Below are 27812 nucleotides of genomic sequence, written 5' to 3'. Positions count from 1 at the left end.
ATTTGTTTTGCCAGAATAAGTTCCAAAGAATTGCAGAAAAGACCTCACAAACTTTCAAAGTTTCCTTAAATAGTGAGGTTCTCTGTCTCCCAAAAATAAAAAAAGTCCAAGAGGAAAACCAGAGGTTCTTATATTTAGCTCCACGATCTCCTGTCAAAAGGATAATTTAAAACCTCATTTTCCTGAACATACATTATAGGCTAAAAATAAACCCTCAATTAAAATATCCCATTAAGAAGGAAGACAGGCAGTGAACTCCAACAGCAGTATTCCCAGAGATACTGCAAAACTGGAGTGACGCCCTTCTACAGAACTTGCATCTAAGGGAGTAACATGTGAATAAAAACCAGCAAATCAAACGAGTAATCCTGAATTCTACCAACCCGCAACCTCACGGGGAGCTTCTCAGATAATTCCTTAGAGAGGCATCTAAGGTGGTGGTGGAAGTCGGGGTTAACTGTCATCATGCAGACTGTGAAGGACTGATAGGAATTAGAGAACAGCTAAGAGACAGGAATGAAAAAGAGAATTGGGGGTAATAATGTGCTTCACAAATGAAGCTACACCTCACACTTCTCTTTCAGGACATTTTTTAACCATTTAAAACAAATGCCACCATATCAAAGTAAGGAAGAACAGTGCACAGAGAAGATGTACCTGGGGACACTGGGGGGGGGGGGGTGGGGTGGGGGATGGGTTTCAACCATCAATCTCTAAGCAATAACTAGGTGAACAACAAAGTAATAAAGCAAAGACTGAATGACAACTTTGATGCACTGTTTCAGGTAAGGGTTTAAAACTGAGACTACTGCTAGGGAAATTTTCTTTTTAAATATTTCCTTTCCGGTAGAATGCCACATCATCTGAGTGATGCTAATATGAAACAACCCACGCCCCACCCCACCCTGCCCCTGAAAAAAACCCACTGCCGTCAAGCCAATTCCGCCTCACAGCGGCCCTACAGGACAGAGTAAAACTGGCCCACAAGGTTTCCAAGGCTGCCAATCTTTATGGAACCAGACTGCCTCACCCTTCCCCATGGAGCATCTGGTGGGTTCGAACCGCCAACCTTTTCTTTGGAGAGCAGCCACATGCTTTTAAGTACTCTACCACCAGAGCTCCTACAGCCAGATTAGCTAGACCTAAACCTTCAAATATCTTTCAATGCTTATCACTGAAGAATGACTTAAGGGAAGCGTCCATCCCAGGAAAGACAGGAGGGAAAGACAGGTTATACTAAATGAGGGGTTTACAATTTAAGACTTTTGTGTTCTTTTAAATTTTAGGCTTGGAACCTTCATTTCCTGAACAATTAGGACAACCCAGAAATGGAAGACAGCCATCCTCATTTCTCCGTATTACCTAAGGCTAGCAGTGTCTTCGCCACTCTCCCCTTCATCCTCTGTGAAGCAGCCGTGACACAGGACAACAGGATGGAGGGATTGCTCATTAGCTCCTTTCCTCCCTCAGTCCAATTCTGGCTGATGCCCATTTAAAACTAAGAGCTATGTGGACATCCTACATCCTTTCACTTCTGATGAGAGTGAGTTGGGCCTAGGGAAACGACACTTCGGAATCCTTACAAATGTCAACATTATGAAGACCAGGGCCAAAACAGGCACTGGAGGGAACATCTAAACTGGAGGGAACAACTAAACATTTGCTGAAGCTTTATTGGAATATGCAATTATTTTGCATTTATATATATATCTGTTCCCACTCCAACAAATGAACCTATTTCCTTTACTCTTACATACTTAAATGGGCTTGTTTTATTACCATGTATTAAGGTGAAAGGCTACAAATCAAAGTGTTTATTAAACCGTTAAGGAAAAAAGAGAGCCCTCACGCTTTGGGACAGTTTATGCAATGAGATGGTATGTTGTTTAAAATGAATTGTTTAAGGATCTAGATAATTATGTAATATTTTGAAGTAAAAATTCTATTTAAGAAACAAAACATCTATAAAATGAGACTGATAGATATTAGAGAGATCTGTCATTAAGCAGTGATGGGGATATGTAGGGGAAGAGTCATTCAGGATTCTCTTGCACTGATTAACTTCAGGTTACTTTTTTCAAACAACAATGGAGTAGATACATATATGTCTCCCACTGATGAGAGACCATTTAATCCTTCTCACAATTAAGCTGGGTTAGACTAGACCAGGGAGCCTTATGGAGTGAGGATGTGGGCACTGATGCAGATTGCCTTGTTTGCTACTGAAAAAGAGCTTAAGAAACAAAGAAAGTACAATTCAGGCAACAGAGAAGAAAGTCAACGAGGAAAAAGAGCAACATAACCAGAACAGTATCTGTCTAAATGGGGAAAATATGAATTTTAGCAAGCTGAAAGGAACGGCTATCACTGCCTCCCAAATGATAAAAAATAAAATCGAATGATCAGTTCAAGTGTGCAACCAAAGGCTCAGTCTGGTGAGAATGGAACACTGACAGTTTAATAGAAAGAGAGAAACCCAGCTTCACCTTAGAGACGAAAGGACCTGGCCCTGTCCCACCTCAGGCACTAGGGAAGGTGCTGTTCCTTTCAGCTTACTTTTACAGAAGATGGTCTCATTTGTGACAAGAATTCTGCCATCCAAGTGATGGGCAAGCACCCAAACAGAAAGAGCAGCACGTCCTGCGTGACACAGATAACAAAAGCTTCTCCGGAGGAAGTGTAGTCAGTGAAAACAGACAGAGAGAGGAAGTGAAAGTGAAAATCGGGGAGGGCGGCCGCCTCCTCATCTCCACCTACCATCGGTTTTAGCTCTCGGGCGTCGGCAGCACCTCCCTTACCAGCTTCTTTCATTGCTTTCCTACTGTTTTCCACAAACTCCTGCAAAACAGGAACCAAATTGCATCAATCTGGGGCCCTCACGGGTTTCAATGGGTAGATGAATTCTCAAAGACATTGACATCTTAGACTCAACTCTGTAAACAAACAGCCTAAAAACATCACAATAAGTCATATTTCATATCACACCCAAGGGCTGCTAAATTTGTAGGGATAGATTGCAAAGCACTGATGAAAAATCTTTTTGGTATCCAGTCACTGCGACAACCTCACCGAGGCTCAAAGACATACCACTACCTCCATTTGGATGAGAATATCTAGTAATTTTTGAAAAGATTATTTCTCTCCCACATAAAACCAAAACCAATCTGCTGTTGTCAAGTCAACTCACAGCAACCTGAAAGGTCAGAGTAGAACTGTCCTATGGGGTTTCCAAGGCTGTGATCTTTAGGGAAGCAGACTGCCTCATCTTTCTGCCATGGAGCAGCTGGTGAGTTCAAACTGCCAACCTTTTGCTTAGCAGCTGAATTCTTTAATGACTGTTCCACCAGAGCTGCTTCTCTCTACACACAGCATATTGTTTTATTTTTTCCATATCAAGGTTAAGAAAAACAAGAACATTTTATTCCTTAAGTCTCCTTTTTAAAATAACCCCAGAAGGTGAAAGAAAAAGCATCGATACTATTAAGTACAAAATATATATTTTTTCTTTTTTTTAACCAAACAATAAATAAACCACTTAAAAAAATGTTTATTTGGGTTTGACATTACTGCACAGATTAAGAAGGCAGTACCAACTGGAACCTGTGGTCAGAAGTAGTGAAAATGGGAATATCCCCTAAAGGAAACATTTCTATCCTGTCAAAGCAAACTTTCATTATGTCCTCAGCCTCCTTGCAGCAAAATCAGAGGGAGAAAAACTATATGTTCACCTTGATTTTGATCAGTTTAACAAGAAAAAAAAAAACCACTCTTCTTCTAGATGCCTTATTCACAGAGAGACACAAAGCTCATATGTCAAATCCCGTCATGAAAATAACCAGTTACCATTATAACGTAACATTAAGAAAATGTCCAAAACTTAGTCGATGACATTCTCAGTGGAAGAGGTAATCAGTATGAAATAGGACAGTCAAATAATTTGAAATTTTTGATATTTAAAAAAAAAAAAAAAGAATTTAGTCTATTTATTAATGCATTTATTTTAGATTTAATAGAACAGAACATACTCTTAGGAAGACGATGTTATTTTAATGTCTAATGTTTACTCGTCAATATTATCTGCTCTGCAGATGGGAATATTTTACAGCTTAATAGCAAAGGACTATGATTAGGCAGCATCTTTAATTTTATAGTATTTGACATGGATAATAACAGTATTTGAACCATTTTGATATGGTTTTAAAATTTTTTAAATTGTAGACATGGTTGTTACATAGAAAAGCTGTGTAAAGAATCTGAATATAATATCCATGTGAAATGTTCAGATCTTGACTGATGGAAAATAACACCATCTACTCTTAGACAGTAGGGTCTGTTATCTGTATTCATGAAGAAACACTTCCACTTTGGCCTGGCATACTTCAGGTGCTGAGTTTCACCAGGGATGGCAACAGTAACATTTGGAAAGGCAACAGGTGGAGAAACATGGGTAGGCACTAGACCTGGGAACTAGGACTTTATGTCTTTGAACTCTGTTTCAGAAAAGATGCTTGGACATCAGTGGTCTAATGTTCCAATGCAGGGGGCAGAAGACAGGTCTAAAAAGTCAATTCGGATCTAACCAAAAGGGGCAGCTGTTAGTCTGAATTCAGGACAGTTAATGGGCTCTGCCCTAGTCTGGTGGATTGGAAATGATTCTGTCTACACCAAGAGACCTTTCCTGATTTTCAACAGACTAACTTCATTCCTGAATGCTCCAACTTTAACTCTGAATCACTGACTTATGTACAATCAAAATTAAATCAGAGACTGCTTTGCAAAACACTTTTATTAGTATTTTTATCCCTGAGACAGTTGAGAGCATGTGGAGTCCTTACCATCAGCACTTTATCCATATAGAATTCTCTGCCAGGGCTCCCATCGTTGTATTTTGTATCAATGGCAAAACACAAGAACAGCACATCCACTACCATTTCGTAAATGGACAGGAAGCAGTGAGCGACTAGGAAAGCAAAGAGGCAGACGATGACCAGAGGCAGCACCCACACCGTGTAATCCTGCCGGTAGTTCAGCAGCATGATCCCGGCCAAACCTGTGCTGCAGACTATGAGCACCTGCGGCAGAGAGAACAAAGGCCACCGTGAACCGGCTGCTCTGGAAGGCCGCTGTCCCCTCCTAGTGTACACACGTAACATGCTCCGGACCATTTTAACAGTGATGGTTGCTTAAGGCCGTGACAGCTCAAATAAGGAAGTACAATTGGTAGAAACACATATATACCCAGATTCACAGTCAGACATGTGTATCATAATACAAATAAAAAATTACACTTTACGATGTTGTTTTACATTACATATAATCATTATGATGTTCCCTAAAACGTCAACTTCTTCTGTGGCAATTTTTAAGGTAAATATATGATATTTATGTATTTAAAAAATTACACACTCTTAGCTTTCAGAGGAAAATTATTGACATTTCAGGTTACTTTTACGGATGTTTCCTTAACATTTTTTACATATATACAACAGCATTACATAAACAAATCATTAAAAGCTCTTCATTAATATTTACAGTATCATTATAAATGCTTCATAAATATTCAGCTACATAATCTCATTTTGTGGGTGATTTATAATTTATTTAACCATTCATTCTCCTACTAATAGAGATTTATACTATTTTAGGATATAAATAATATGGCAGCAAACATCTCTATTTTTAAATCTCTTTCTGTTTCATGTTATTTCACATAGATAAGTAGAAAATTTAGTATGATTTGCTATGAAGTTTAGATCTGAACTATGGGTGAATAAAAGAGGTTGCCCAAAAATCCATGCTATGAAAATAAAAGGAAGCAGTCACTCTGCTTATTTTCAGGAACCCCTACATTGATGCTTTACCATCTCATACGCAACACTTGAAATTGTTGGTGGTATATTTTATTTCAACCTTTCAATAACCCCACGAATGGTGTATGGCAAATATTATTATTGCAATCTAATACTCTGGGAAAATGTTCAGAGATCTAGCACACTTGCCAAAGGTCACAGAGTAAATAAACTGCAGATACCACTCAGATAATGGTCTTAGGATGCCAATTCCAGAGCTCTTTCCAGGCAAAAACTCAGCAAATACTTGGAAACTGATACAGAGCCGTGATGGGTTATGTTGAATTGCAGACATATTCTTGCTCAGCCCATTAGTAGGCCTACCTCTGACTTTAAGTAACAAAGGCAGAGTCATCTAGAACTACAGCCTTCCCTTGTTCAGTGCTGAGCACAGGCCGACTGAGAACCCTTCTCTTTCCCCACTGTTTATCAGTACTGACACAGCTTTCATTCACCATTATCTTAAGCTGAAGCTATAATGCAATGGATGATAAGCTGGGTGAGCTATAAATTGATGTCTTTCATAGATGATTTTAGGGGCAAATCTGGGTCTGCTCAAGCTTTGTAAGACCCCTTTATATTTGCAGCAACATTTAAGAACCTTCTTTTTCAGTGGCTTATTTTCTGGGGCGACACACAAAAGGCGATTTGCATCCATTTTCTTTGCCTCTGATGACTGCAATTTTAAAATGAGTTATTTCTTATCTGCTTCAAATCCCAGAGATCCACCCTATCAGAGGACTGTATCACTCTACGTTGAACTATATTTGAAATATCAAAGTCAGTGATGCCCAGAAGGCGTGGCTCAAACAAACTTGATGCTGAGACAAACCAGGCACTGAGATAAAAAGATACTGCAATGGTGGGCTGGAAATTATGCCATGTGAAAATCAGTGATGGAGACCAAAAAAGTCAAACCAACGTAAGAATGCTCCGACACAGAATGAAAGGCTGGTGGTATGAATTCATTCAAGCAGAGGACGCATGGGACTTTCTCAAACTTTTAGAAGCGAGGGGTCACCTGGGGAGTTTGCTGACAGTGTGGATTCCTGGCCCTACCCCCACACAGACTGACTGGCTGCATCTGGGGTGAAGCCCAACTATCTACATTTTAAAACTATCGCAGGTGATTGTGATAAACTCGACAGTTGCCATCTCAAGAAACCCTGCCTGGTCTCTATTGGTAGTCTCCATGGTAAGATACCCATCCCCTGGAGAGCATTCAAGAGGATAACCCAAGGATAAACCATCTCTATGTATCTGTATAATACACGTAAAATTTCTTTCTTAGTATGCTTTATTATGCATATTAGTAAAAATGTACATATACCATTAATAGATAAATATACAGGCATGCCTAGGATATATTGTGGGTTCACTTCCAAACCACTACAATAAAGTGAATATTGCAATAAAGTGAGTCACATGAATTTTTTGGTTTCCCAGTGCATATAAAACTCATGTCTAGACTGTAGTCTATTAAGTATGCAATAGCATTATGAAAAAGTTTGAAATACTGTGAGAATTACCAAAATGTAACACAGAGACATGAAGTGACCACATGCTGTTGGACAAATGGTGCTGACAGACTTTCTGGATGCAGGCTGCCACAAACCCTTAATTTTGTTTAAAAAAAAAAAAAAAAATGCATTATCTGTTAAGCACAGATAAACAAGATCTGCCTGTATCGGGGATGCATGCTCAAAATTTTTCCCCTAATGGGATACGTGATTTTAAAAGTTTAGAGGCTACTGGACTGGATGGTATTTTATTTGGGATTCACACATAGGGTCGAATAGAAAACAGGGAAAGGAGCGCATGCTAGCTTTGGAATCAAAGTGATGTAGATTCGAATCACACGTTAGGACTGCTTGGTCTTGTGACTCTAATCAAGTTATATGAACCCTTTCTGAGGCATTTTCCTCATCTTTAAGAGAGACAAAATAAAACATCCAAAAAAGCCAGACCACTGCCATCAAGTCAATTCTGACCCACAGCTACCTCCAGGATGGAGTGGAACTGCCCCACAGGGTTTCCAAGGCTGTAAATCTTCACAGAAGCAGACTGCCTCATCTTTCTTACATGGAGCAGCTGGTGGGTTCCAACCACTGACCTTATGGTTAGTAACCAAATGATTTAACCACTATGCCACCAGAGCACCTTTAAAAATACATAACTAGGGAGTTACAATAATAATTCTGAAAGCATTTACCATCGTGCCTGACAATGTTAGGTCTTTTCTAATTTTTTTTTTTTTTTTTTTTTGCCATCATGAACCCTGCATTTATGATGTTTGTTTTGGTTACCTCTAATGCTGCTCTAACGGAAAATACCACAAATGGGTGGCTTTAACAAACAGGGATTTATTCTCTTACAGTTGGGGAGGCTAGAAGTCCGAGTTCAAAGTGCCAGCTCCAGGGGCTGGGTGAAGGCCCCTCAACCTTGGGATTCAGTCCTGCCTCCTGCTCCTGGACCACTGAAGCTGGAGACGTCTCTTCACCTAGGCTGGCTGCTGAGGCTGGTGTTTGCCAAAGTCAACAAGTAAAATGGCACAGTCCTGAGATTACCAAACGTGGCAGGCCACTAATTCAAGTCTATCAATAGTCCCAAGATCACTAGGGCCAGCATGGCAAGCTGCCGAATGAGCACTTTGCTACATGCAGGGTCCGAGCAGGCCAAAAAGCTGCAAACACCTTTCTCGATGCTTCTTCTCATATACTGGAAGCGTACCACATGCCTAAGGCAGCTATTCAGCTGTTCCAGTAGATTCCACCACAGAGCTCATTACCAGTGTCATCATGGGGACTCACTACATCCAGCTGCCCAGCCAAGCTGACACATAAATTAACTACTACAATGTCCTTCCCTCCAACCAAATCAATGTTTTAAACAGATTTATCAATACAGGCCTCTGGTGGCACAATGGTTAAGCACTAGGCTGCTACATGAAACGCTGGCAGTTTCAACCCGCCTAGCAACTCTGTGGGAGAGAAACGTGGCAATCTGCTTCCACAAAGACCGTTGCCAAGAAAACCCTATGCGGAAGTTTACTGCTACGTGGAGTGGGTCATGTGTTGGAATCGACTCAATGGCATACAATAGCATCAATGAAATAGCATCTATAAGCAATAACTCATCTTCTCATATTGTATTAATCAAAGCCAAATGAACTGTCAACCAGAACATATAATCAGTGTGAGAAAAAGTAGTATCAAATAGCAGTCAAATAACTTCACATAGAAGCTAAAAAACCGAGAATCTTGTTTTTTGTATAGCTTTATGGGGGCAAATACAAAATTTTCATTAGATTTTAAATTTGAAACATTGTTTATAAATCTTTTTTCTTACATCTGAGGCCACTATAGGGCAGTGGAAGGAGCTCTGGTGGTGTAGTGCTTAAGGCATTTGGCTGCTATCCAAAAGGTGAGTGGTTTGAACCTACCAGCTCCTCTGTGGAAGAAAGATGACACAGTCTGCTTCCTCAAATATTTATAGCCTTGGAAACCCAGTGCAAGTCCTATGAAGTGGAATCCACTCTATGGCAATGAGTTTAGCTTTTTGGTTACAGGCCAGTGGTAGCGAAGATCCCTTCTACATCCAAACTACCAACTAAAAACTGTGGGGCTCCACCAATGAAATAGTGTTTTCATTTTAAATGGAAGGTTTCTTTAATTAAATTTTAAATTTTGAGGCAACTATACATTTGCATGCAGTTATACAAAGTAATACAGAGAGGGCTCATGCACTTTTATCCAGTTTGTCCCAATCATAGTATCTTACAAAATATCGACAGTTGTCAATATCCTGAGTATGATATTGTGCTATAGTTTGCTTTACATAGATTTACAGATTTTAGGCAAATTATGATATTGTAGTACAGTCACAATATAGAACATTTCCATCACTACAAGGGCCCCTCGTTGACCTTTGATTGCCACCCTCACCTATGCCACCTCCATTCCTCACCCTTGGTGACCACTAATCCACTTGCATAATTTTGTCATTGCAAGCATCTAACATAAATGAAATCATAAAGTATGGAATTTTCTAGGACTCACTTTTTTTTTATTCAGCATAATTCCCTCAAAACTCATCCAAGTTGATGTGTGAATTAGCAGCTGTTCCTTTAATTACTCTTTCTATATATGCTTTTATTGTATGTTGCTTCACATCGTTCTTAAGGAGCTCCGCTAAATAAAAGGTTGACAGTTTGAACCCTCCAACCATTCTGTGGAAGAAAGATGAGGCAGTCCGCTTCTAGAAAGATTACAGCCTTGAAAACTCTATGCATTCGTTCTACTCTGTCCTATAGGGGTCCCTGTGAGTCAGAATCGACTCAGTGACCAGAGGGTTTGAGTTTGTGTGTACCTTTCTTAGTGGTAACCACAAAACCAAACCTGTTGCCTTCAAGTTGATTCTAACTCACAGAGACCCTATACCAGAAAGTGAACTACCCCATAGGGTTTCCAAGGCTGTACATCTTCATGGAAGCAGACTGCCTCATCTGTCTCCCATGGAGTGGCTGGTGGGTCCCAACTGCCGATCTTTCAGTGAGCAGCCAAGCACTTAACCACTGTGCCACCAGGGCTCTTTTTCTTAGCAGCAGAGATAAAAAGCTGAATCCTTTCCTGAATCAGCCATTCTGCTAATATATATAATAACAACAAGTAATAACAGCACCAAACACGGTCCTCAGCCTTTTGCAGATTAACTCATTCAATCCTCGCTATAAAAAATCTTCCTCTTATGCAAAAAAAATGACAGGAACTAATACAATAATTATAGCATAAGCTCAACTACAAATTTTGAAAATACCTTTATCTCCACAGTTTGATTCTTAATTCTTTTAGGATGACATTGCCTAAGAACCTTTTCACTTCAAATCACTCGGTGCTATCACGCCTCTTTTTTCCTTCCCCAAAACACTGTAAAACCATAGTGGTTAGAGCAATCTGGTGCTCCATAGTGAGGGAAGGTTTGAATACAGCATTAGCTGGACCATCACGATAATGACTACTATGATGATTATCAAAGCAATACCGAAAACGTGTACGATACAGTGCAAAGGGTAGGACAAGCAGGTGTCATACACTGTGGTGGTGAAGTCCGTGTGTCAACTTGGCTGGGCCTGGTTGAGTGGCTGGGCAGCTGGTGGCAGTTATTTCCCACGATGAGACAGGCAATCAACTCCATTGTGCGATCTACCACAAGCAGCTGAGTAGCTGCTTTAGGGATGTGGTCTGCTTCCCGTATATAAGCAGCAGCTTGGGAATGGTCTCTAGCTTATGGCACGCTTGGACCCTGTATGTAGCCTGCCATGCTCTGTTGACCTTGGACTTTCAATGAACTTGAGCCTGCTGCGTGGTTTGGTAACATTGCGACTATGCCTTTTTACTTATCAACCTTGGGCTTGTTAGTCTCAGCAGCCAGCAGCTGTCTGAGTGAAGAAAAGCCTCCAGCTTCAGTGGGCTGGGAGCAGGAGGCAGAGCTGAAGCCCAAGGTTGAGGGGCTTTCACCCAGCACCTACAGCCTGGCACTTTAAACTCGGACTGAAAGCCTCCAAATTGTAAGAATAAACTCCTGTTTGTGAAGGCCGTCCCATTTGTGGTATATATTCCTGTCAGAGTGGCACTAGGGAACCAGAACATACACCATGCCTGATGCAGAAATATAAGCAATACATAAAATAATAAGAGACTGGAGGTTATGTTGTTGTTAAGTGCCGTCAAGTCGTTTCTGACTCATAGTGACCCCATGCACAGCAGAACGAAACAGGTTTTAGAGGCAGAATTGTCAGTCTTTCCTCAATTTTTAAACTTTTGAGTATTTTATGATTTAAAATACAGATACAGAGCCTGGTGTAACCACTGAGACAATGGCCCCTAGCTGCCCTTTAGGTCTGGAATTGAATCCACAACTGTGGTTTCCAGCCAAACAAAGTACAGGCATGTGAGTTAAACATTTACCTCAAGTAGACACACGCCCTGGAGAGAACAATCATGGGAGAAGGAAGGGCTGCTTATGCACAGGGAGATAGCTCAGGGTGCAGAAGAGTATGAAGGGATGGACACTGGGAGGAGGTAACTATGGGGAGGAAGTGGGAGGGGAGCTGCTGCATTGTAAATTTTGGTCAATGACATGAGACAAAGTATATGTGAAATGCTGTATAAAAAGTGAATTTACTCTGTAAATCTTCACCCAAATCCTAATAAAAAAATAAATAAATAATACAGATACAGTGAAATTCAATTATAATGCTATTCAAACAGGAAAGGGGGGATAAAATCACCTCTATTTTCAATATCCGAAGATACTGTCTATTAACATCTTCAGGGTTCACTGTGGATTTTGATACTGTATAATAGTTCTCTAAGACAGTTCCAAGGAAGGTATTAGTCTCACTGGCACTGTTGTTACTCCAGCTTTACAGGGGAGTAAACTGAGGCACAGACTGGCTATGCAACCAGTCCCATAGTTGTTGTTGTTGTCATCAGGTGCCACTGAGGCAGCACCAACTCCCGGCGACCCTGTGGACAACAGAGCGGAGCACTGCCCAGCCCTGTGCCAGCCTCCCAGCCCTGCTCTACACGAGTCCACTGCTCAGCCACTGCGGCCATCCACCTCCTTGAGGGCTTCCCCTTTTTCACTGACCCTCCACTGTACCAACCACGATGTCCTTCTCCAAGGAATGGTCCCTTCTGACAACATGACCAAAGCAGGTGAGACGAAGTCTGGCCATTTTTACTTCCAAGGAGCATTTCAGTTGCACTTCTGGGACAGATTTGTCCGTTCTTCTGGCAGACCGTGGGACTTTCAGTATTCTTAACCAACATCACAACTCAAAGGCATCAACTCTTCTTAGGTCTTCCTTATTCACTGTCGAGCTTTCACATGTATATGAGATGACTAAAAATACCATGGCTTGGGTTAGGCGCACCTTAGTCTTCAAAGTGACAACTTTGCTCTTCAACACTTTAAAGAGGTCTTTTGCAGCAGATTTACCCAGTGCAATAGATACAACGTCTGATTTCTTGACTGCTGCTTACATGGGTGTTGATTATGGAACCAAGTTAATATGAAATCTTTGACAACTCCAAAAGCCACACAGCTAGTAATTCATAAAGCCAGGATTTAACCCAGGCAGTCTGGCTCCCAATGCGATAACCCAGAACACTACACAGACTTTTGCTTAAGTATTTACAGTTCAAAATATATAAGGAGAAACATGAAAAGGAGCTGTTATCACCTTGGGCAAGCTACTTAACTTCTGTGCTTCAGTTCTCCCATTTGTAAAATAAGGATAATCGTAGAAGTGACAAGTTGATTGTGAGGATTCAATGAACACAATGCATGTTAGTATGAAGAACAGTGACTGCAGTGCATTAAGGGCTTGCTGTATATTGTTACTTTTAGTTTATTCGTTGGTATAGATGTTTCAAAATTAAGGAACAAACATGCACCTATGCATAGATGGAAAAAAAATTAATTTATGTCTTAGACAATGTGCTTGGCCTTACCTTGCCTAAAAATAGCATAAAATCTCCCACTGTGTTGATGGCAGCCACTCGCAAAGCATTCTCCACCAAAATGACAAAGGCATCCTTTGCTGAGGTGCAGAAGTTGGTGCTGTTGATAGCTGTGGCTGTGTATGCGTTCTGGACCAAAGTAAAAACAATTATTTTCATCAGGCAACTATCATACTGGGTCAAGATACAAATCAAGCACAGTTCTTAAAAGCGTTTCACAGTTAAGCTGATGGCTCTGATGAGATACAAATTGAGACTGCGCACAGGGAAATATGAGACATCAAAAGAGAAACGGAAGAGAGAAGAAAGCAGCTGGTGGAGCAGAAGGGGCCCCCAGTCAGCTTAGTGTTGGGCCTCTGAAGTCACTGAGACTCCCACAAACTCACACCGACCTTCCTAACATCCACTCACTTCTCCCCTGTCTTCGTAATTCAAACATAATGTGACCTTTCCTAGATGCTTTAGAAGGAACTCTGGTGGTGCAGTGGTTAAAGAGCTAGGCAGCTAACCGAAAGGTCAGCAGTTCAAACTCACTAGGGGCTCTGTGGAAGAAAGATGAGGCAGTCTGCTGTCGTAAAGATTTATAGCCTCAGAAATCCCAAGGGGCAATTCTGCTCTGTGCTAAAGAGTTGATACGTTGTCAGAATCAACTTGACAGCAGTGGGGTTTTTACATGCCTTAAGGAGCCCTGATGGCACAGTGGTTAAGCACTTGGCTGCTAACCAAAAAGTCAGTGGTTCAAACCCACCAGACTCTCTGCAGGAGACAGATGCAGCAGTCTGCATCCATGAAGATTTATAGCCTTGGAAACCCTATGGGGCAGTTCTACCCTGTCCTGTAGGGTCACTGTGAGTCAGAATTTGACCTGAAGGCAATGAGTTTGGTCTCGGGGTTTAGACGTCTTAAGGTCATCACTATGAACATCTGTGATGCATTGTAACCAATTCAGTGATGCTTTAAAAGCTGCAGAGGTATGTAAGGGCTGTCTGCTCTTACAACCAATGGCATCAGATTGTTGTGCTGTTTTATCTGCAACCTACAGTCTCCTCCCTGGTGGCTTTCTCTTATGCTGTCACTTCTCATAATTCCTGTAGTACACAGCTGTTTGCTGCCCAGTATTTATATGCAGAACCCCATTATCTTCTGGCTCCTCTTGAAAACTGGAAGAGCTAGAAACCATCCATAAATGCTCATATGGCAACAGTCTACCAGAGCGAAACAGTGTCTGCCCTCTGTAGGCGAAGCATGGGCTCTCCAGTTTATCACAGTCCCCACCACTCCCTATTGCCTTCGATCCTGCCTGCTTCGCTTATTTGCATTACCTCAACTGGCCCTGTAGGTGTTTGAGTTCAGTAGCCCTGCTCAAGACTTCGACTTCAGGTTTCATGCTGATCTCAGTAGAGACCGAAAAAAAAAAGGACAGGAAAATAATCCAAAATGATAAGAACTCATTGTTAACCACCCTCCAAAGAGTACTAGACAAAACGGGACTTTAAATAAGAGCTACTGTACGTAAAATGTGAGGGAAAATGCCTGGCACATGGTGTTAAATGAATGTTAGCTTCCATTATAATTACTGGTGGCACTGTGGTTAAAGCACTGGGCTGTTAATGAAAGGCTGGCAGTTCAAACCCACCAGTTGCTCTGCAGGAGAGAGATGAAGCAGTCTGCTTCCATAAAGATTTACTGCCTTAGAAACCCTATGGGCAGTTCTACTCTGTCCTATAGGTTTGCTATGAGTTGAAACTGACTCAATGGCAGTGGGTTTGGTTTTGGGGGGCCCTTTTAAAGCAGTATTCTTTTTTTCTCTATATAGAATAATCTAAACATGGCAGAATAAACAGGTGATATAGACAAGTAGTCTTTTAAAAATTAAGAGACAGATGCATCCTAAGATATTTGAGATATATTAAACAAAACTATAATAGTATTGCAGTATTGGTATAAGAATGGACAGATCAATGGTCCAGAACAGAAAATCCTGAAATTCAAGTATGATATACAAGAATTGAATACATGATGAAGTTGGCATTTCACAACAGAAGGAAGGATGGAAATTCACTAACTGGTCCTGGGAAAAATGAGTAAATTCCAGAAAAATGAAAGAGTTAAGTATTTAAAAACTTAAACCTCTAAAGGACTGCAAGAAAACAAAGTAATTATTTGATCTTGAAGATTATTCTAACCATAAAAGCCAAGAATGAAACCTTCAAAAAAAAGATTAAATGACCTGATGATAAAAAGTTAAACTGTGGGCATTACACTACAGAATAAGGGCCATCAGGCACTAAGGATTTGCTGTGCCCCAAACACATGCTCAGAGCCCTGGCAGCATACTCTCTCTTCAGCTCCACGGCTGTTTAAGACAGATTCTATTATTAGCTCCACTTTACAGGTGGGCTTTATAGATTGTTAAGACTTTTCCACATTGAAATGAGATATTACAAACAATTTTATTCAATGCCAATCGTGGTTATTTCAATGCCAGTACTTGTTTTATGATGGTAAAATTATAAGCGATGTTTGAGTATTCCTTGATTTTCTAAACTCTTCTTTAATAGTTTATAAAATACTGATTTAAAGGAAAAAGAGATATCTTTAGAATTGCTTTTTAGATTATTTTTGCCACAACTCTCTTATCATAGCATAAAAAATTGTAAGTTTTCTTAATTTAAAACAAAACAAAACTAGAAGTGGACAAGGGAGAGTAATAACACTTATTGGTACCTACCAAGAACCACACACCGTAAGAGGTGATTTATCTATATTATGTCTCCTCCTTAACCAAAGCCTATGAGGATCAGTCTATTGTTTTCCACCCACTGAGGAAAGGAGCGGAGGTTCAGAGGTTTCACCATAATTGCCTAAGAGTTACACTGGTGGACTGAAGCATGGGCTCTCTGCACTGCACATCCCCTCAATTATCCACTGCACTTTCTCCAGCAAGACTAAAAGTGTATGCTCAAGCTCATGTGATTGGAAGAAGGGAACTTCCTTTTAAGAAAGCAATGATTAAAAATGGAGACAAATGAAAGGTGTGAGCAGACTCTTATTATCTTTGTGCCAGCGATGGCTTAATCTCTGGCATAGCAGTAAGCTCAGAACTGATGGACGCGTGATAGCACTGATGCTCTTACACCAGGAGGTCACACTCTTATACCTGCTGCTCCTTGGAGTTCCAGTAAAAAGGCTCCAGAGGTTGTCTATTTAATATTGCCATGATCCCATCATCCTGAATGCTTCAAACACATGAGTACCCACACAGCTCTGAAATGCCTCACAGAACAGAGGTTTAAAAAGTTCTACTGGCAACCAAACCTATTGCTCAACCTCTCATGACAGGAAGTTTCCTAATATCTTCACTATGGTGCTCTTATTTCAAATCCATCCATTCCATACAGGCACAGAAGACATGAAACACTACTGGTGATCAGTCCCCACACTGCAACACTGCAAAGTCCCCGACAGAACCACTAAGCGTGAGTTCAGTCCTGGCTAAGGAATCACTTTCCCCAAACCTCTTCCACACATTCATTACTAGGAGTAAATTTTAACACTTTCCTTAAGTCCTCAAATCTCATGCCTTCATCTTCTGAACTGAGTAAAGGGACAAAAGCTATTTAAGGAAGATCAGCTGGGATATGTATCTGAGGATGGTCAGTTCCAAACTGCTGATTAATATTTAGGTTGGGGTTGCTGAAAATCTTGAATTTCTCAACTGATCACTGACCATCTTAACATCACGTAGCTTGTTTTCTTCTGGATATAACTGAACATCTCCTTTTCTCAGGTTCTTACATACAGTTTTCTATCACCCTGCCAGTCAAAATTTGGTTTTGAAATCCAAGTATCTACTGACTAACTAACAAATCCCACCAGCCACTCCTTGGAAGGAAGGTTGGGCAATCCTACTTCCGTAGTGATACTGCCTCGGAAACCCAAGGACGGGTCGCTATGAGTCGGGGCCAACTCGACGGCACATAACAACAACAACAACAACTAACAAATAATTTTGGAAACACCGTACGGCTACCTATTGGGGGGATCTGGTGGCATAGTGCCTAAGGCATTTGACTGCTAACCAGAAGGCTGGTGGTTCAAACCTACCAGCTACTCCTCGGAAGGAAGGTTGAGCAATCTACTTCCATAGTGATACAACCCTGGAAACCCAAGGAGGGGTCACTATGAGTAGGATCTGATTTGAAGGTAGTGAGTTTGGTTTGATTTTATTGTGTATCAAAGGAGCTCTAGTGGCATAGTGGATAAGGCATTTGGCTGCTAACCAGAAGGTTAGTGGTTCAAACTCACTAGCCACTCTGTGGAAGGAAGATTGGGCAATGTATTTCCATTAAGAGTTACAGTCTTGGAAACCCAATAGGAGTTGTTCTGAGTCAGAATCGACTCGACAGCAGTGAGATTGGTTTTGGTTTATTGTGTACTAGGCAGGTACTTTGCTAGTTTCTGGAGCAACAAAGAAAACTAGGATAAGATGCTAAGGAGCTGAAAGTTTAAAGGTGAAGACAGACACGGAAATAGACAACTTCAATACAGTGTGTTTATTGTTTCCACAGAGGTAGGAAGTGGTCTTGTGGAAGCTCAAAGGAGGGGCTGGGATGATGTGGGAAGACTTCTTAGAGGAGGTGATGCTCAGGGAGAATCACTAAGGCTAGTAGGAGCTAGTCAGGCACTGGAAGGAAGCTATTCCAGGCACATGTAGGAAACTGTAAAAGGCACCTGTGGGAAGGTGGTAGGGAATGAGACTAGAAGAAAGCCGGGTTTATCTCTCTGAGGACGAGCAATTTAGTGACAGGTGCAACATGGAATGATGGTGGCCTTGAGTACATCCACCACCATTCGATAAAGATGACTTGGTACCAAGCTCAATTTTAAAGGACATACTTTTTTCTGGTCATCATACCCACTATTATTTTAAGAATGCCCTTTCAAACACTTGTACATCCATAGAGACTACTATGATCTAACAAGAATGTACCATTTTAATGAAATGTCATAGCTACTTTCTCGTATTGACCAGGGAACCTCAATAATGCCAACTGCAGTTCGATTCTCTGCCCACAGGACAACGATCATTCTTTGACTATCATGGGGGGAATGGAAAATGGAACTCCATAGTCAAGACAGAAGTGGTTAGAAAATCAAGTTTTATCTTTGGTCTACTCAATAAGAGCATCAATACATTAGACTTGATTTTCAGGGAATATAGTTAAGTAGTAAAAAGAAAGTGAAGATGGAAGAACACTCCATAGCAAGACCTACATGGAAAGGCAGAGGACTGACCCAGCCCACTAAGAACCCTGACATCAGTTAAGTATCACTCCTTCCACTCGACCTCAGAAAGTGTTTCCTTCAATAACAGTTCCCAAATATCACAACACTAGCCATTGAACAAACAAGAAATAATCACCAGAGAAAGTAAACTAGTTTCAAACAATAGTAGAAAGTTACAAAAAAGGTGTACATGTCACAACAGCTTTTAACTAAACTGAAGCTTTCAAACCACATTTAAAAGAACTAAAAAATGACGACCAGAGCAGCCAAGTTCTAAGGAAAATCAAAGATGAAACGATATGAATTAAAGAGTAAAGAATAAATGTCTTTCCTAGAAGATGAACTCTAATGATTTTCACTCATGTATTAAAAATTAAGATTAGCACAAAAATGAGCCTTGATAAGAATATATGTTAATTAAAAAAAATAAGAATTTGATTGAAATATATAGATTTTGTCAAGACACAATATATAACTTCACAAGAAAAACATAACTTTCTTTTAATTAAGCTCAGTTATTTTATACTGAGGGAAGAATCAATGAACCGATCTTTCAAAGTGAACGGTAGAATATTTTTTAAATATTTTACCTGATTTAAATAATTTAGGCACTTTTCAAGACACCAAAGGCAACAAATGCAAGACTTCAGCATACATCGTGCACAGGCGTTCTCCTAGGAAGGGGAAAAGAGGAATAATTAAAAGAACAAAGAGTCAAACAGTCATACAGGTCTTCAAACGTGAAAATTAAATAAATAAAAATTTAAAAAATCACAACCTATACTTCAAAGCAGCCACCCCATCCTTTTTCTAGTCAAAACCTAATGGCTTAATTATTTTTATTAGTTCAACTCAACATTTAATTAGCACCTACTACAAATATGATACAGTGAGGTACGCAAGACCAGCAAGGAGTTCATGGTCTAGTCGGAGAAATAAAATGCTAAACATAAAAAAATGTTAGAATCACAATGTGATAAGGACACGCAGTGCTAGAAGAGCAGAGAATTAAAAGAGACAACATTCTTTGGGAGGAATCAGGAGAGGTTCCCAGAAAGAGATGTCATTTGAGCTAAACCATGTTGAATGCATGTTATTTACATAGTCAAAGACAGAAAAGGGGTTCTTAAGAGGACCAGGTGTGAGTCAACACAGAGAAAGAAGAGCAGGGGACACTCTTAGTAACCAGTGATTAGACGGATTTTGCCTGAGCTTAGGGTACGCTGAGTGGGAGACATGTGGGAAGGCATGGATTCTGATTTGCAAAGACTTGGAATAAAGCATGGACACCTGTGGACTTGACATGGTTGGATGCTTTAGTACATGCAGGACCCAGATCGGGAAGGTGCCCACAGAGAACCGGAGAGAAGCATTTTCGCCTTACCTTTCCTTTGAGCTGACTGTGAATGTACATAAGGATCATTCGTGGAATTTTGACTAACGTGATAATGAATGATCCTTTTGCCACAGTACCAAGGTGATAACGAATAAGGCGATTCACCGATGCCAAAATGGGTGTGAACGGCAAATTCCTTTTATCCCTATTTTCAAAACGACCAAAAAGATAATTAAAACAAGCACTAGGTGAAGGTGGAAACATAATAATGGTTTAGAGTTCAAATCAGTGAAGGTTAGTTCTCTTATTGTAGCTTTATGACAAAATTACAAAGTAATGACACAACTAATACAAATACTACAGGTGTCTCATATAAAATCAGTATTTCATTTCTCTAAAATAGTTTCATGGGGTTCCTATACTCTAATAATTAAAGTTAAATAAGCTTTGAAAGCTCTTGCTACTGAATACTAATGTTGTTAACTGTACAATCAGAACATGAATTTTAAAAGATGTTCTAGCTAGACCTAGCATCTCATTAATAAGAAACTATGACATGTACAGCATTAATGCTCAGTTCTGAAGTTAACAAAAGGGACTCTCAACCCTTGCTCTGCTCCAAACAAATTTAAAAGGTTGGTATTTTTGTTGAACTTTTGTATAAAGTAGAAGTAAAAATACCATATAATGCACTACCCTGACTGTACTACTCATTCCTCTGCTAAATGTAGTTTTGTTACATCATGACCTGCTGTTCTGATCTTTTTTTTTTTTTTGAGAAAGTAACAGAAAAGTATAAAGAATGAAAACATCACCCTCCCATTTTCCCACCTCCCAGAGTTACCAACATTTGGTTACAATCACTGTAAGAAATGAAACTCTACCAGCCTTCATCCCACTCCTCCTCCAACCTCGACACAATCACTTACATGAATTTGAGTTTTTCTGACATGTATAAATTCTCACCTAGTAAAATAGTACGTCACCACGGCTCCGGCCACAGTCATCTGCTGACAAGCTAGAATGAATTCACTAATCCAGATCAGGCCCACAACATGGTACCACCACATGTACTGCAGAGGCCCAGAAATTTTGAACTCCACAAAGCCTTGCTCATTCTGAACAGGACTGCCTACAAAAATATCAGGGAAGGAAAGAAATACAGATAGTATAAACCAAGAAATATGGCTATCAAATGAAATAAATTATTCTAATTTCTAAGAGTATATGTCTCTCCTTATCTCCCACACTTGATAATCGCCAAAAAAAAAAAAAAAAAAAAAAACTCTTTGCTGTCGAGTTGGATCCCACTCATAGCGACCCCTCCTTGGGTTTCAGAGTCAATATCAGTACGGAAGTAGATTGCCCAATCTTCCTTCTGAGGAGTGGCTGGTGGGTTTGAACCACCAGCCTTCTGGTTAGCAGTCAAGTGCCTTAGGTACTACACCACCAGAGCTCCCCTTGATTATCATAAACCCTAAAATCATAGGTTTCTTTAATTAAGGGGCAAAAATTGCTATTACTTGAGAAAGTTGTGAAACCAAACACTGTACAATAATGGGTCTTGATTTCCTCACAGGCATCACATAAAGCCTTTTACAGTGGTTCTATTTGAATACATCATATTATCACATGTTCAATTTAGGTATGGATTTCAAATACTTCAATTTTTCCCCCAAGTTATACATATGGACCTAAGTTATTAGCAAATTGCAGAAATTAGTATTATATTCAGTTGGTGAATGTGTGTTGAATAAAGTCACATTCCGGTTTACTACCTTTATGCTACTCCTCACAATTAATTCCATTTAGGCCGACCTTTTGCTGTTGAATATGGTTACAAGTGAGTGTGGGAATCTAACCGACCTATTTCATCACTAAGAGCTCGAGGTAGGTTTAAGTAATTTCCCACATAGAAAATCCCAAGGAAAGAACTGAATCTTGGCCTAAACTGGGGTTTCAGGTCACTTCACAGAGGCACTGTAATCATCAGTCGTTTTAGAACAGATCAAATATCCGAGTCAGTAGGAATTTACTTAAAATCCATGACCACCTCAAATACAGGATGGAGTTTTAGGCCATACCTGGTCCAGACCCTCACTGCTAGGATGACCTAAAAATCACAACTAGGGAATAGGTTATAGGAGAGTCACTACCACGGCTAGTTCTGATAGTTACAGAACACTGGTCAACAACCGTCTGAAGAATCATACCTCTCTGACGTTTTAAAATATTTTAATGCAAACTACATTTATCACCAAGAGAATAAAGTAATACATCTTCTTACCGGTAGTGCCAAGAAAAAGAAGTGTCATGATCCAGTATACCCAAAACAGGACAAGAGCAAAGAAAGTCCAGAAGGGTTGGAAGACCAGCAGTGGCAAGTGAATGAAAACCTTGCCAGCCACGTGGAACAAGGCGATGGTGAGGGCCACACGTTTGCGCATAACCAGCATTATCAGGAACAAGACAACCTGCACAGAGAAAACGAGAAGCGTGAGGTGCCAGTGCCTGGTGAGGTGTTGAAAACAGAAGCTAAACAGTGGTGCGCATGTTTAACATCAATCTTTCTGATAAAACCTGGAAGTGTCATTCTCCAAATCTCCGTAATCCTCCACCAGTCTCTATTTCTCCATACTGCTTATCACTTTCAACTGTTTATTATGGCTTTCAATTGTCCTTTAAAATTAAAAACTCAAGGATTCCTCAACATATTACTGTATCCTAGAATTCTTCTATCTTTCACTTCACTCACTATGAATTTATTTGTGATTAATCATCAATAAGGATAAGATTCTTAACTTATTTGAATACATACATGCTTGCTACTCTGAGAAACAGGGGGAGGACCACATGCCATTCATCTCTTCTGTGGACCAAGAGCTCCTTAAAAGTGGGGTCCATGCCAGATTCACCCTCTGGGTCCCTCAAGTACAGGGAATTGTAGTTAGAAAAGTATTAATACCTATACTTTTGGAATAATAACTAACAGATATTATTTGGCATCAATAGTTTTATTATTTGTTTCTGATGCTCAATAAAAAGCTTAGGAGTGTTAAAGATTGTTGAATCAGATGTTAATTAGTAATTTTACTGTGTAATGGTAAGCAGTGAATCTCATCTGTATTTTTGAAAGAATGCACATTGTTAAAATGAAAATTTACAGGAAAAAATTAATGAGCAAGTAAATGGAATATGAAGTGGCCTGTTTCTTAATATACTTTTCTATAGCAAAGAGAATTTTTTTAAAAGTATTTCTGCTACCTTCTAACAGCAAGAAATATGCTTTTATTAGGAAATGATAGTAGGCTGTAAGTGAATATTCTAGGTAAAACTTCTTCTAGAGAGACTTTGCTCTTGAGAAAAAACTCTTTTGCTTTCGGGCAGAGTGGAACAAGGACTGGATCCAACAGCACTCCTCCACTGGAGAGGCCTCCTGAAGACTCACTGCTTCATACCTTGGGGGGCAGAGACTTCATTTCATTCATTTACTTTAGGAATGCAAACGCTAGAAGAGAGCTTCTCCTCCACCACTGAGCTCCTGTTCACGAAAACTCACAGCCAGAAGAAGAGACCCCGTAGGCCGCACTCACCGTGAACACTGTAGCTGCAATGGCGTAGATGAGCAGGGCCCGGAGATTGTCTTCAGCTATCTGAAGCTGTTCAGGAATCACGCTTTCTTTGGGAGATTTTCTTTGTTTTGCATACAACCACCATAGCACACCTGTGCCACCTGGAGACCAAAACACAAATGAATAAATAATTTGGAGGGCATTAATTAACACAAGAAAATGAGTAACATGAACCCTTAATTTTCTGGAGCCTTCCTATATATCCTTGGGGGACTAATGAGTAACAGTTCATTTGGAAGCAGGATGGATGGAAGGGGTATGGCTACAGTTGTCTGGTATTATAAAAACAAAAAAGCCAAACCTACTACCATCAAGTCAATTCTGACTCACAACAACCCTACAGGACAGAGAAGAATTGCCCCGTAGGGTTTCCAAGGCTGTAAAGCTTTACAGAAGCAGACCGATGCATCTTTTTCTGTAGAGTGGCTGGAGGATTTGAATGGCTAGTCTTTTAGTTAGCAGTCGAATGTCTTAATCACTGTACCACTTAGCCAGCATGAGGGGAACTCCATTACCCTAGTATTATCTTCCTTTTTAGACACTTAACAAATCCTTCTGTGTATTTCGTAAACTTCCTCAGCTTTAACTTATCCATTATGGAGTCTGAAACTGAAAGAGACCAGCAAAAATAGACACCATTCCCAGAACTTGGAAAGGAACTGATCAGAAAGAGAGACTAAGCATCTGTTCAAACTGGGGTGGCTGTGGGAAGCAACTAAGGGTCACAGAATCAGTAATGACACTCAAGGAGGGGAATCTTCCCTGTTGTACTCATCACAGTACCCTAGTGCCTAGTGCTTACAGAGTCAAGCAACTGATTAAATGTTTGTTAAGTGAAGAAATGAAGACCAAAAGAGGAGCTCTCACCAAAGGCAGGAGCCAAGGTAGAAATATTTTTAGAGCAATGGGCATTAGGGATGACAGTTTTATCTCCAACACTGGCTCAGAGATTCAGAGAACTGAAGAGAAAAGCAAACCTACCTCCGTAGGAGAGAGCTGCATTAGACACATTCATTCAATCCATTCTGCAAACATCTGACTCACTACAGCACCTACCGTTCTAGTTGCTGGTGATACAGCAGCAAGCAAAACAAAGTCCCACCTTGACAGAGTTGATATAGTAATAAGGAAACAAAAAATAAGGAACAAGTAAATACACAGAATATTAAATCTAAGAAAAAGTTGCCTGGTAAGAGGAATAGGAGGTTCTGGGGTTGCGAAAGGGTTGCAATTTTATATAAGATGGGTAAGCAAAGGCTCACTGTTAAGATTCTGTGTGAGGAAGCGACTTGAAGACATGACAGAAAAAAGTTGGCCATTGTAGCTACAGCAATAATCAAGGGGAAAAGTGGCAGGGAATGCGAGCTGAGAGGTAGCTGGGGACAAGATCACACTGCAGGGCCCTGAAGGTCTCTCCTCCATGGGAAAGAAATGGAGGATTCAGAGGACAGCTGTGTGTGTAGGTGGACAAGAGGAATGCCTGGCAGATAACATACCAGGCTAAGATCTTTACATCAAGCTGCCCTTTATCTGCACTCAAGGACACAGTGAATGGAGTCAAAGGGAAATTCCATACCTTCTCTGTTAGCAAAAACTGAATATGAATTTTTCTTCTGTTGAAGATAAGTAAACAAAATAACCAGGAGTCTCTGAAAAATATTTCAGAGGCGGAAATACTTCCAGTTTAGAATCTTGCGAGAAAACTGTTTATAAAAAGCCTTAATAATCTCAAAAAGAAAAAAAAGAAGAAAAAGAAGAAGGAAAAAAAACAGACAGGAATAAAAAGTTATTAGAGAAAAATCCAAGGAGATTTAATGATGACATCAAGGAGGGTGTTATTCGTAACCGCCATGGTAAACATTATTCATTAAGCATTTAAATTCGTGCCAGTTAACTGCACTGATATATGTGACCTAATCTAACCTCCCCAATACCATCAAGTGGGTATTATTAGCTCCACTTTATAAATGATAAAACTGAAATTTAGGAAGATGTAACATGCCAAACGTCACATACCTAGTAAGCAGTAGAGCTGGGATTCAAATCTAGATTTAGCCTAAGACCTATCCATCTAAATGCAGAATTAGATACAAAGGCTACATGCTGAAATGAAAAGAAAGGTGGTCGAGAGAAGGAAGAACTACAAATAACATCAGTGATATGGGAGATAAACGTGAAGAGCTCTCACGGAATGTGAAGGAAGTGACAAAAAGATTAAAATGATAATTCAGAAGATGACAGCAAAAATAAACACTGACCTTAAGAAGAAAGCCACTGGAACACAAACAATAACCAAACACAGAAAATGCAGAAAAAGAAACTGTATCAGAGTTAAAAAAAAAAAAAAAAAGATCACCCAAAAACCAAGATCATAGGCAAATTAAGCTACAGAATTCAATAAAATATTGTAACTATGAGGACAAATGAAAAATTATATAAACACACAGGTGAGACAGGTTGTGGGCCAAGGAATGAAATTTAGAATGGTCTCCAATATATCCTATGAAATAAAGTACAGATGCCTCAAATAGCATATAACCAGCAAACTCAACATTCACATGTGAAGGCTAAGACCATCTTAGATAAGCAAAAGTGGAGAAAATACACCACTGCAAGGCCTTTATGACTAAGTTACTTGAATTCACATTCCATTCAATGTGAAGATGAGTGAAATTAAGAATGAATTCAAGAATGGAGTTTTATGAAAATAAATAAATAAATAAAAAGGACCAGTAGTTCTCACTAAAACCAGTTACAGGAAAGCTTAGATGTAAATGTAATTATGAAACTTTTAAGGCAAAGAGAAACAATTTCTTTTTAGCGAAGCCATGGCATGTAAATATCTTAAACTTTAATAATAATTTGGATAGAAAGCACAGATTACTTAACAAAAGCTAAAAATTGGGAGTGGGCAGGGGAAGAAAAACAGAAAAAGTGTACACTAAATTTAACCCTTTCATGAATTCAGAATTATTTTCTGCTTTGAATTTTTGAGTTGAAACAATGTGTCTTCAAGTAATGGACGGAATGCTAAAATCAAGGGGGAGCTTTTTTTTCTTTGAGGTAATATAAATTTGGATATAATTACGTGAGACATGTCTCAAGTAGCTCTGGTGTAGCACTGGTGGGACGAGGCCAGATTCTTGAATTTACACAGTTATACATACCCACACCAGGTGGCAGCCAAACCACAACGGTGATAGAAGCTTCCCAAGAAACCTGAGAGGCTGAAAATGCTGATGGACAACATACGTCCCAGGAGTTACGAAAGGGTTAAAGGAGGTGAAGGAAACTCAAAATACACCATTTTAGTTAAGCTTCTAATCATATGAATTCTAGGTTAAAAAAAAAAGTGTTTTGGAAATGCGTATGTTACCACCTATAGAAGTGAAGACATCATCCACAGCATAGGTGAAGAGAAACCAAAGCAAACATAATCCACACAGTCAAGATAGGAAAACACAGGAAGAAAGGATAAACTGAAGGAAACCGTGATACAGATGACATCAGGAAAATCAAGTGTGCCATTTAGAACTATGAATGTAAATGGGGTACACTCTCCTACTGAAGGGGACTCACACTGGGTTAAAAAGTTAAGTTAGCTACACACATATAAATATCCTTAGACAAAGGATCCAAACTTTCAGTGGTAATAGTAGTGAACCAAGGGGAGAGCAGTAAATAAAACTATGATTTTTTTTTTTTTTAAGGCGAAGGTAGACAAAATTATTTAGAGAGAACACACGTTGTTGTTGTCAGGTGCCAATGAGCTGACTCCGACTCACAGCGACTTTATGAATGAAACACCGTCCGGCCCTGCACCAGCCTCACAGTCCTTGCTATACGTGAGCCCGTCGTTGCAGCCACTGTGTCAGTCCATCTTGTTGAGGGTCTTCCCCTTTTTTGCTGACCCTCCACTTTACCAAGCATGATCTCCTTCTCCAGGGAATGGTCCCTTCTGACAACATGACCAAAGTAGGTGAGACTAAGTCTGGCCATTCTCACTTCCAAGGAGCATTCTAGCTACGCTCTTCCAGGGCAGATTTGTTCATTCTTCTGGCAGTCCATGGTATTTTCAGTATTCTTCGCCAACACCACAATTCAAAGGCATCAACTCTTTGGTCTTTATTCATCGTCCAACTTTCCCATACATATGAAGCAACTGAAAACACCATGGCTT

The 27812-nt window shown here is 40.0% G+C and overlaps 1 protein-coding gene across 1 annotated transcript in view; it reads right to left on the bottom strand.

Moving 5' to 3' along the window:
• Nucleotides 1-27812, bottom strand: part of SLC44A1 (solute carrier family 44 member 1) — a 101713-nt gene that overhangs the window by 357 nt on the left and 73544 nt on the right. Inside the window, exons 8-15 of the mRNA XM_007953760.1 lie at nucleotides 23594-23733; nucleotides 22288-22474; nucleotides 20967-21132; nucleotides 20049-20205; nucleotides 19255-19338; nucleotides 13367-13504; nucleotides 4836-5072; nucleotides 2758-2838 (exon numbers count right to left, since the gene is read on the bottom strand). Coding sequence (XP_007951951.1) covers nucleotides 2758-2838; nucleotides 4836-5072; nucleotides 13367-13504; nucleotides 19255-19338; nucleotides 20049-20205; nucleotides 20967-21132; nucleotides 22288-22474; nucleotides 23594-23733 — 1190 coding nt within the window. The remainder of the gene's footprint in view (nucleotides 1-2757; nucleotides 2839-4835; nucleotides 5073-13366; nucleotides 13505-19254; nucleotides 19339-20048; nucleotides 20206-20966; nucleotides 21133-22287; nucleotides 22475-23593; nucleotides 23734-27812) is intronic.

The sequence above is a fragment of the Orycteropus afer genome, unplaced genomic scaffold, assembly GCF_000298275.1.
Source record: "Orycteropus afer afer isolate SDZICR_OR568_19922 unplaced genomic scaffold, OryAfe1.0 scaffold00410, whole genome shotgun sequence".
Taxonomy (NCBI): Eukaryota; Metazoa; Chordata; class Mammalia; order Tubulidentata; family Orycteropodidae; genus Orycteropus; species Orycteropus afer.
The sequence above is the reverse complement of the archived record's forward strand: the minus strand, read 5'-3'. Positions and strand labels throughout refer to the sequence as shown.